Source organism: Pristiophorus japonicus, chromosome 17, assembly GCF_044704955.1.
Source record: "Pristiophorus japonicus isolate sPriJap1 chromosome 17, sPriJap1.hap1, whole genome shotgun sequence".
NCBI lineage: Eukaryota > Metazoa > Chordata > Chondrichthyes > Pristiophoridae > Pristiophorus > Pristiophorus japonicus.
The window spans coordinates 117360936-117371638 of NC_091993.1; the positions used below are offsets into that span (position 1 = coordinate 117360936).

General features: G+C 47.6%; 1 protein-coding gene across 1 annotated transcript in view; it reads right to left on the reverse strand.

Annotated features, from left to right (window-relative positions):
- LOC139228033 (uncharacterized) overlaps positions 1 to 8876 on the reverse strand; it is a 126044-nt gene extending 117168 nt beyond the window's left edge. Inside the window, 2 exon segments of the mRNA XM_070859179.1 lie at positions 8320 to 8476; positions 8613 to 8876. Coding sequence (XP_070715280.1) covers positions 8320 to 8476; positions 8613 to 8876 — 421 coding nt within the window.
- Positions 8877 to 10703: the final 1827 nt, after the last annotated feature.

Here is a 10703-nt window from a genome sequence, read left to right on the forward strand (position 1 = left end):
AGAGAGCGAGAGATGAGGAGGAGAGAGAGAAGAGAAGAGCGTGAGAGAGGAAGAGAGAGATGAGAGGAGAGAGAGAGAGAGATGAGAAGGGGAGAGACAGAGAGATGAGAGGGAGGCGAGAGAGAGAGAGAGGGGAGGAGAGAGAGAGAGAGAGAGAGAGAGAGAGAGGAGGAGAGAGAGAGTGAGAGGGGGGAGAGAAGAGAGAGAGATGAGTGGGGGGAGAGAGAAAGAGATGAGAGGACAGACAGAGAGAGAGGAGAGCCGGGGTGGAAGAGAGTGAAAGGGGGAAAGAGAGAGAGAGCGGGGGTAGAGAGAGAGAGGGGGGGGAGAGAGAGAGAGAGAGAGAGAGAGAGAGAACTGGGGTAGAGAGAGAGACGGGGGGGGGAGAGAGAGAGAGAGAGAGAGGGGGGGGTGAGAGCGAGAGAGAGAGAGAAAGGGGGGAAGGGGGAGAGAAAAAAGAGAGAGGAGAGAGGAGAGAGGGAAGGGGAGAGAGGGTACATGGCGGGGGGTGGGGGGGGGCGGATAAGAGAGAGAGAGAGAGAGAGAGAGAGCGAGAGAAAAGAGATAGAAGGCGGAAAGAGAGATGAGAGGAGGGGAGAGACAGATGAGCGGGCAGACAGAGAGATGAAAGGGGGAGAGAGACACTGGGGGCAGACAGAGAGACAGGGTAGTGAGAGAGAGGGACAGACCAGGGGAAGTGGGGGTGGGGAAGAGAGAACGAGATGGGGTGAGATGGAGAGAGAGACGAAGGGGAAGAGAGCGAGAAGGGGAAGAGAGAGAGAGAGACAGACAGACAGACACTGTGGGGGGTGTGAGGGTGGAGCGAGAGAGAGAGAGAGAATGAGATGGGGTGAGAGAGAGAGAGACGGGAGAAGAGAGAGAGAGATGGGGGAAGAGAGAGAGAGAGAGAGAGAGAGAGAAACTGGAGGGGGGAAGAGAGAGAGAGAGAGAGGGAGAGGAAGAGAGAGAGACGGGAGGAGCAGAGACAGAGAGATGGGGGCAAGAGAGAGAGACTTGGGAGGGGGGCGAGTCACGGGAAGGAGAGAGAAAGAGGAGAGGGGTGGGGAAGAGAGAGAGCGGAGAGGGGGATGAGAGAGCGAGAGATAGTGGGGAAGAGAGGCAGAGTGTGGGGAGAGAGAGAGAGAACGGGGGTGAGAGTGAGAGAGAGAGACCGGGGGAGAGAGAGAGACCGGTGGGAGGAGAGAAGAAGCTCAATGGCGAAGACAAAATAATTATGAATAAGTGGAAAGTCTTCAGCATGTCACACTTTGTGCAGTCAAGCTGATTAATTAATTCTGTGACACAGCCTTTCAAGAAGTTCTCAGAGAAGCACTACATATCACATAGAGGGGAGAGGTTTAGGGTTAGAATTATCTGTTGTAAGCCTGATACAGCTGCAGACTCTGACAACAGTTGTCTGGGAGGAAAAGGGTATAAAGTTACAGCTATTCGACTTCAGGGGCAATGCCATTACAGAGCAAACTGAGGAAGGACTGCGGTCAATAGAACACAGCAAGAGACAAGCACCGTGGTGGCTCAGTGGCCTACCCTTGAGGTTTCAACAAATAGACTGTCACTATTTGCCTTGTTAATGTGTTTTTCTTTGCACTGCAAGGAAACTATTTCATAAAATCTGTTCTGATTCATCACAAAAAACCTGTACCCAGCGTGCCTTGTTGTGATGATGGACATAAGTCTATTCTGAGAGATGTAATAAATCTGATGGATTGAATAACCCTCACAGCACATGAAGAGTAATGCGATGGACCTTAACTCACACAGAAAGTGTTCAGATATGTTTCTCCATATGACTCCGTTGAAGGGAAGGTGTGGTGGAGGAAGTGGCAATGAGTAGCAAAAGATGGTAATGGCTCAGTGGAGATGCTCCCCAAGAGATACGAGAGCATTTAATGCGGGACATATTTAGGCGCATATTGTGACTGCGCAGAGGATATGGGATTATGTCAGGCTGAATAAGCGAGAGATAGATGTTAAGAAATGGCGCATCGATGCAACTGATCATCAGAAGAGCATTACATGAGGTATGGAACATGGGAAAAGACATTTAATGTCATCTCAGGGCTGGCACTCCGCCATGTTTGGCCTCGGAAAAAGCGGGTTGAAGTGCAAGCCTTAAGGTCTGCCCTGCAATTTGGTAAAGTGAGAGTAATTGAATAGCAGCCTTCCTGCATTGGTGACCCTTCCTTGTCGTGTTGCGATGGCCTGATGACAGGACCCATTATACAGTGCAGTCAGATGTGGATGGGAAGATATGGACAGAGTGTAGTGCAACAAAATTTGCAGATGACACTAAGATTAGTGGGAAAGCGGGTTGTGTAGAGGACTCAGAGAGGCTGCAAGGAGATTTGGATAGGTTAAGCGAATGGGCTAAGGTTTGGCAGATGGAAAGTGTGAGGTCATCCACCTTGGGAAAAAAAACAGTAAAAGGGAATATTATTTGAATGGGGAGAAATTACAACATGCTGTGGTGCAAAGGGACCTGGGGGTCCTTGTGCATGAATCCCAAATGGTTAGTTTGCAGGTGCAGCAGGTAATCAGGAAGGCAAATGGAATATTGGCCTTCATTGCGAAAGGGATGGAGTACAAAAGCAGGGAGGTCTTGCTGCAACTGTATAAGGTATTGGTAAGGCCGCACCTGGAGTACTGCGTGCAGTTTTGGTCACCTTACTTAAGGAAGGATATACTAGCTTTGGAAGGGGTACAGAGACGATTCACTAGGCTGATTCCAGAAATGAAGGGGTTACCTTATGATGATAGATTGAGTAGACTGGGTCTTTACTCGTTGGAGTTCAGAAGGATGAGGGGTGATCTTATAGAAACATTTAAAATCATGAAAGGGATAGACAAGATAGAGGCAGAGAGGTTGTTTCCATTGGTGGGGGAGACTAGAACTAGGGGGCACAGCCTCAAAATACGGAGGAGCCAATTTAAAACCGAGTTGAGAAAAAATTTCTTCTCCCAGAGGGTTGTGAATCTGTGGAATTCTCTGCCCAAGGAAGCAGTTGAGGCTAGCTCATTGAATGTTTTCAAGTCAAAGATAGATAGATTTTTAACCAATAAGGGAATTAAGGGTTATGGGGAGAGGGCGGGTAAGTGGAGCTGAGTCCACGACCAGATCAGCCATGATCTTATTGAATGGCGGGGCAGGCTCGAGGGGCTAGATGGCCTGCTCCTGTTCCTAATTCTTATGTTCTTATGTTCTTATGATAAAGCAGAAGACCTGAGGGACAAGTGTGTGTTTCTCACAAGGCACCACACATGACATTAAAATCAGACAGACACTCACCAAGCGAGGGTCAACAATGTGAGTGTATTTACAAGTGCACAATAACAAAGGTTACATAACATTATTACATTTACAAACATTTACACCACCAACATCTACCCCTCTACCCAGAACCACCACCTCTCTTCCCCCCCTTAAAGCGATGCGCAAGTTCCTCTTCCTCGCCCTGCCTATACCACGGCGTGCCGCTCCCCTGCCCCTCACTGCCTATGGTTGATGAGGTTGTGCAGGAGGCCAGCGGGATGCCTGCAAATGTATGCGTCTTGCTGAGAAGGCAGGGGACGTGACCAAAGGTGCCAGGATCTCCTGCTCCTCCGGATCTGTCTACCTTGAGGGTGTGGGCTCGGGGGCTTGATTACGCGTCCAGAAGCCATCTCTTGCTTCATCGCCTCAACGGTCTCGGTTGTGTGCTCCAATGCAGTAATGAGCCGGTCCATCCTGTCATCATGCTGCTGGGTGAAGGTGGCAATGCTGCCAGCGATCCCAGCCATGGTCTGGGGCATATTGCGACCTATCTGCACGCTCGTCTGTGATAGCTGGACCATCTCTTGAATTGCAGAGAGCGGTGTTGCATCCTCAGGTGGTTGCTCGCTCCTGGTGGGTTCTGGCGCCTGGTTGCCTTCACGCCACGGCCTCTGCTCTTGGTAGAGCTAGCCAGTTTGGAGTCTGTTCCAAACCCCAGGAACTCAGAGCCTGACGCCAAGGTTCTTGGAACAATGGCTCATAGAAACATAGAAACATAGAAAATAGGTGCAGGAGCAGGCCATTCAGCACTTCTAGCCTGCACCGCCATTCAATGAGTTCATGCTGAACATGAAACTTCAGTACCCCCTTCCTGCTTTCTCGCAAAAACCCTTGATCCCCCGAGTAGTAAGGACTTCATCTAACTCCCTTTTGAATATATTTAGTGAATTGGCCTCAACTACTTTCTGTGGTAGAGAATTCCACAGGTTCACCACTCTCTGGGTGAAGAAGTTTCTCCTCATCTCGGTCCTAAATGGCTTACCCCTTATCCTCAGACTGTGACCCCTGGTTCTGGACTTCCCCAACATTGGGAACATTCTTCCTGCATCTAACCTGTCTAAACCCGTCAGAATTTTAAACGTTTCTATGAGGTCCCCTCTCATTCTTCTGAACTCCAGTGAATACAAGCCCAGTTGATCCAGTCTTTCTTGATAGGTCAGTCCTGCCATCCCGGGAATCAGTCTGGTGAATCTTCGCTGCACTCCCTCAATAGCAAGAATGTCCTTCCTCAAGTTAGGAGACCAAAACTGTACACAATACTCCAGGTGTGGCCTCACCAAGGCCCTGTACAACTGTAGCAACATCTCCCAGCCCCTGTATTCAAATCCCCTCGCTATGAAGGCCAACATGCCATTTGCTTTCTTAACCGCCTGCTGTACCTGCATGCTAACCTTCAATGACTGATGTACCATGACACCCAGGTCTCGTTGCACCTTCCCTTTTCCTAATCTGTCACCATTCAGATAATAGTCTGTCTCTCTGTTTTTACCACCAAAGTGGATAACCTCACATTTATCCACATTATACTTCATCTGCCATGCATTTGCCCACTCACCTAACCTATCCAAGTCACTCTGCAGCCTAATAGCATCCTCCTCGCAGCTCACACTGCCACCCAACTTAGTGTCATCCGCAAATTTGGAGATACTGCATTTAATCCCCTCGTCTAAATCATTAATGTACAATGTAAACAGCTAGGGCCCCAACACAGAACCTTGCGGCACCCCACTAGTCACTGCCTGCCATTCTGAAAAGTACCCGTTTACTCCTACTCTTTGCTTCCTGTCTGACAACCAGTTCTCAATCCACGTCAGCACACTACCCCCAATCCCATGTGCTTTAACTTTGCACATTAATCTCTTGTGTGGGACCTTGTCGAAAGCCTTCTGAAAGTCCAAATATACCACATCAACTGGTTCTCCTTTGTCCACTTTACTGGAAACATCCTCAAAAAATTCCAGAGATTTGTCAAGCATGATTTCCCTTTCACAAATCCATGATGACTTGGACCTATCATGTCACCATTTTCCAGATGCACTGCTATGACATCCTTAATAATTGATTCCATCATTTTACCCACTACTGAGGTCAGGCTGACCGGTCTATAATTCCCTGTTTTCTCTCTCCCTCCTTTTTTAAAAAGTGGGGTTATATTGGCTACCCTCCACTCCATAGGAACTGATCCAGAGTCAATGGAATGTTGGAAAATGACTGTCAATGCATCCGCTATTTCCAAGGCCACCTCCTTAAGTACTCTGGGATGCAGTCCATCAGGCCCTGGGGATTTATCGGCCTTCAATCCCATCAATTTCCCCAACACAATTTCCCGACTAATAAAGATTTCCTTCAGTTCCCCCTCCTTACTAGACCCTCTGACCCCTTTTATATCCGGAAGGTTGTTTGTATCCTCCTTAGTGAATACCGAACCAAAGTACTTGTTCAATTGGTCTGCCATTTCTTTGTTCCCCGTTATGACTTCCCCTGATTCTGACTGCAGGGGACCTACGTTTGTCTTTACTAACCTTTTTCTCTTTACATACCTATAGAAACTTTTGCAATCCACCTTAATGTTCCCTGCAAGCTTCTTCTCGTACTCCATTTTCCCTGCCCTAATCAAACCCTTTGTCCTCCTTTGCTGAGTTCTAAATTTCTCCCAGTCCCCAGGTTCGCTGCTATGTCTGGTCAATTTGTATGCCACTTCCTTGGCTTTAATACTATCCCTGATTTCCCTAGATAGCCACGGTTGAGCCACCTTCCCTTTTTTATTTTTACGCCAGACAGGAATGTACAATTGTTGTAATTCATCCATGCGGTCTCTAAATGTCTGCCATTGCCCATCCACAGTCAACCCCCTAAGTATCATTCGCCAATCTATCCTAGCCAATTCACGCCTCATACCTTCAAAGTTACCCTTCTTTAAGTTCTGGACCATGGTCTCTGAATTTACTGTTTCATTCTCCATCCTAATGCAGAATTCCACCATATTATGGTCACTCTTCCCCAAGGGGCCTCGCACAATGAGATTGCTAATTAATTCTCTCTCATTACATAACACCCAGTCTAAGATGGCCTCCCCCCTAGTTGGTTCCTCAACATATTGGTCTAGAAAACCATCCCTTATGCACTCCAGGAAATCCTCCTCCACCGTATTGCTTCCAGTTTGGCTAGCCCAATCTATGTGCATATTAAAGTCACCCATTATAACTGCTACACCTTTATTGCATGCACCCCTAATTTCCTGTTTGATGCCCTCCCCAACATCCCTATTACTGTTTGGAGGTCTGTACACAACTCCTACTAACGTTTTTTGCCCTTTGGTGTTCTGCAGCTCTACCCATATAGATTCCACATCATCCAAGCTAATGTCTTTCCTAACTATTGCATTAATCTCCTCTTTAACCAACAATGCTACCCCACCTCCTTTTCCTTTTATTCTATCCTTCCTGAATGTTGAATACCCCTGAATGTTGAGTTCCCAGCCTTGATCATCCTGGAGCCACGTCTCCGTAATCCCAATCACATCATATTTATTAACATCTATTTGCACAATTAATTCATCCACTTTATTGCGGATACTCCTTGCATTAAGACACAAAGCCTTCAGGCTTGTTTTTTTAACACCCTTTGTCCTTTTAGAATTTTGCTGTACAGTGGCCCTTTTTGTTCTTTGCCTTGGGTTTCTCCGCCCTCCACTTTTCCTCATCTCCTTTCTGTCTTTTGCTTTTGCCTCCTTTTTGTTTCCCTCTGTCTCCCTGCATTGGTTCCCATCCCCCTGCCATATTAGTTTAAATCCTCCCCAACAGCACTAGCAAACACTCCCCCTAGGACATTGGTTCCGGTCCTGCCCAGGTGCAGACCGTCCGGTTTGTACTGGTCCCACCTCCCCCAGAACCGGTCCCAATGCCCCAGGAATTTGAATCCCTCCCTGCTGCACCACTGCTCAAGCCACGTATTCATCTGCGCTGTCCTGCGATTCCTACTCTGACTATCACGTGGCACTGGTAGCAATCCCGAGATTACTACTTTTGAGGTCCTACTTTTTAATTTAGCTCCTAGCTCCTTAAATTTGTTTCATAGGACCTCATCCCTTTTTGTACCTATGTCGTTGGTACCAATGTGCACCACGACAACTGGCTGTTCTCCCTCCCATTTCAGAATGTCCTGCACCCGCTCATAGACACCCTTGACCCTTGCACCAGGGAGGCAACATACCATCCTGGAGTCTCGGTCGCGGCTGCAGAAACGTCTATCTATTCCCCTCACCATTGAATCCCCTATCACTATCGCTGTCCCACTCTTTTTCTTGCCCTCCTGTGCAGCAGAGCCAGCCACGGTGCCATGAACTTGGCTGCTGCTGTCCTCCCCTGATGAGTCATCCCCCTCAACAGTACTCAAAACAGTGTATCTGTTTTGCAGGGGGATGACCACAGGGGACCCCTGCACTACCTTCCTTGCACTACATTCCCTAGCTGGCTGTGGACCCTTTCCCTGCGGTAAGACCAACTCACTACCAGCTCACAAGACAGGAGGCTGCTGTCATCCTGTTCCGGCTCCTCAAGCTCAAGGGCCCTTCTCTCTCCTCTCTCTCCTCTTCTTCGTGGCTCTGGGTGGCGGAGGTGGGAGTGGTGGAAATGGGTGATCTGTGGGGGGGGGGGGGTGGTGGGGAGGTGTGGAGGAAGAATCCGCTGTCTTGGGCAAGGGGCGACGTTGGGGTGGGAGACGTTGGAGTCTGACGGCTTCTCTGAAGACCGAGTCATCATCTGCAAGTAGAGGATGACATTTCAGTCTGTAGGTTGGAAGTGGGGGGGTTGCTGGTCAAGCTGAGATGTGAGCCGTGCCATCTCACATTCTGCCAGCAAGGAGTTCCATCTCTACATGGGCACACCAATACTGGGCAACAAAGTGTGTGGTAAACTGCAAGTGCCTTAACATTGCATGGCCTTTCATGCCAGGAGTGCGGCTCAGACCGCAGATTAGTATAACCTTACCATGCTGTAGCACCAGATCTGCATCAACCATTGTGATTGCATGGCAACGGTCACCCACCAATGCCGACACACATTCCTCCAGCCTGCTCAATTCGACCACCTTTGCTAGTCCCCCTCCCATCGCACGCAGGCTTACTGCCTTGGATGCATTTTTCTTCTGCACAAAGAAACGTTGCCGCCTTTAGACCCTTTCCTCATGCCCCCCACACATACTCCCACACACACACACACACACATCTGACACACAACCCTTTTGGCGTTAGACAGGAGGGGACGAATACATTTTTGCTCACTCTTGCTGCCGCCAGCAAATCGTTCCAACATTTCCGGCACTGGTCCCCATCCCGCTCAACGTTGCCCATTGCGGACACGATCTCAGTGATCTGCCTCCAAATGCGCCGATATTGGGGTGGTGGAGGCTTGCCACGACCATCCTGGGTGAGGTCTGTGTACCTGCGCTCCACCTCCGTTACTGGCTCCTCCAATTCCTCTTCATTAAACCATGGAGCTTTGGGCCTGGTTTTGGCAGTCCTCATGGCAGATTTCTGGCCACACATCATCAATGATGAAACGATTGGCTGTGCAAGAGCTTGTGTGTCTCATTTTCTCAGACTGCTCCCTCTGCAAATCAGACTGCCCCCTCTCCAACCTCCAACTCTCTCCTCTCCCCTCTCACACTCACAGGCGGAATAAAGTGCTGTGCCTTTATGCGCATGCGCAGTACAGCAATCAGCCTCAAACAGCCCCAAAATGATGACACATCGGAAGACAAGTACTACAAAAAAAATTGCGAAGTCTCACGCATAAACTTGGAAATAGATCACGATAAAAGGCGGAATCGGGGAGGTAAAAGAGATCAGATCAGAAAGTGGAAGGATTGAAAAGAGGAAGATGCCAAACAGACAGAGGCTCGCGTCAGTTGCATATACAGAAGTTCATAAAGTATTCTGCGTAAAATTGGTAAGCTGGAGGCACAAATCTTTATGGGGAGGTTTGATGTAACAGAATTAACGATCTTGGCTTAGGGTAGGGTGAGACTGGAAGTTCAGCATTGCTGGGAATAAAGATTCGTCATAAATGGAGGAGAGGTGGCAGTATTAATCCAATCTTCCATTATAGCATAATACCGTTAGGTTAATATGGGGCGGGAGTGAAAAAGCTAAATCTACTTGTTTCGAGTTAAAGAGTGAGAAGGAAATGGTTACTTACTGGGAGTAATATAGACCCAGCCTCTAGCAGTGAGAAACAGTGTCACTGACTGAGCCTCATAAAACAATATTTCATCAGCTGTAATTTAAATAACAGAAACAATTGCAAGCTCCAGACATGTCTGTGTGAAGGATTATTACCACTGCAGTCTTCAGTGTATATTGGACATCAGACTACATTAAAAAATCACTTTTTACAGATTAAAATGGGTGTCCTTTGCATCTTGATTATGTTACTCGTGTAGCTTTTAAAAAATTAAATGAGCCCTTTATTTTCATTCCAATCACAATAAATAATGCAGTTTAGTATATATTGGTAAATATGTGTGCGGTACAATATAATACAGTCAAAAAGAGATTACAAGACTTCACACAAATATTACAGTTTTGGTCTCCTAACTTGAGGAAGGACATTCTTGCTATTGAGGGAGTGCAGCGAAGATTCACCAGACTGATTCCCGGGATGGTGGGACTGACCTATCAAGAAAGACTGGATCAACTGGGCTTGTATTCACTGGAGTTCAGAAGAATGAGAGGGGACCTCATAGAAACGTTTAAAATTCTGACGGGTTTAGACAGGTTAGATGCAGGAAGAATGTTCACAATGTTGGGGAAGTCCAGAACCAGGGGTCACAGTCTAAGGATAAGGGGTAAGCCATTTAGGACCGAGATGAGGAGAAACTTCTTCATCCAGAGAGTGGTGAACCTGTAGAATTCTCTACAACAAAAAGTAGTTGAGGCCAATTCACTAAATATATTCAAAAGGGAGTTAGATGAAGTCCTTACTACTCGGGGGATCAAGGGGTATGGCGAGAAAGTAGGAATGGGGTACTGAAGTTTCATGTTCAGCCATGAACTCATTGAATGGCGGTGCAGGCTAGAAGGGCTGAATGACCTGCTCCTGCACCTATTTTCTATGTTTCTATGTTTCTATCCATGTATATTTTTGCTGAGTATTTTGTGCCTTTACATGTCTACAAACGTTTAAACATCTCTGCTGCATGAACCGTACACTTGACTCAAACTAACACTGATTATCTGAATATCCCGCTCTGAATGTCACTCACCGGGCAGGGAACACATGAGAAGAATCAGAATCCACATCGTTTTCTTTGCAAAGTTCAGGTCAGCACTTGTTGCAAGTCATCCAGCTCTTAGCTCTCATTTCGTAGAAAT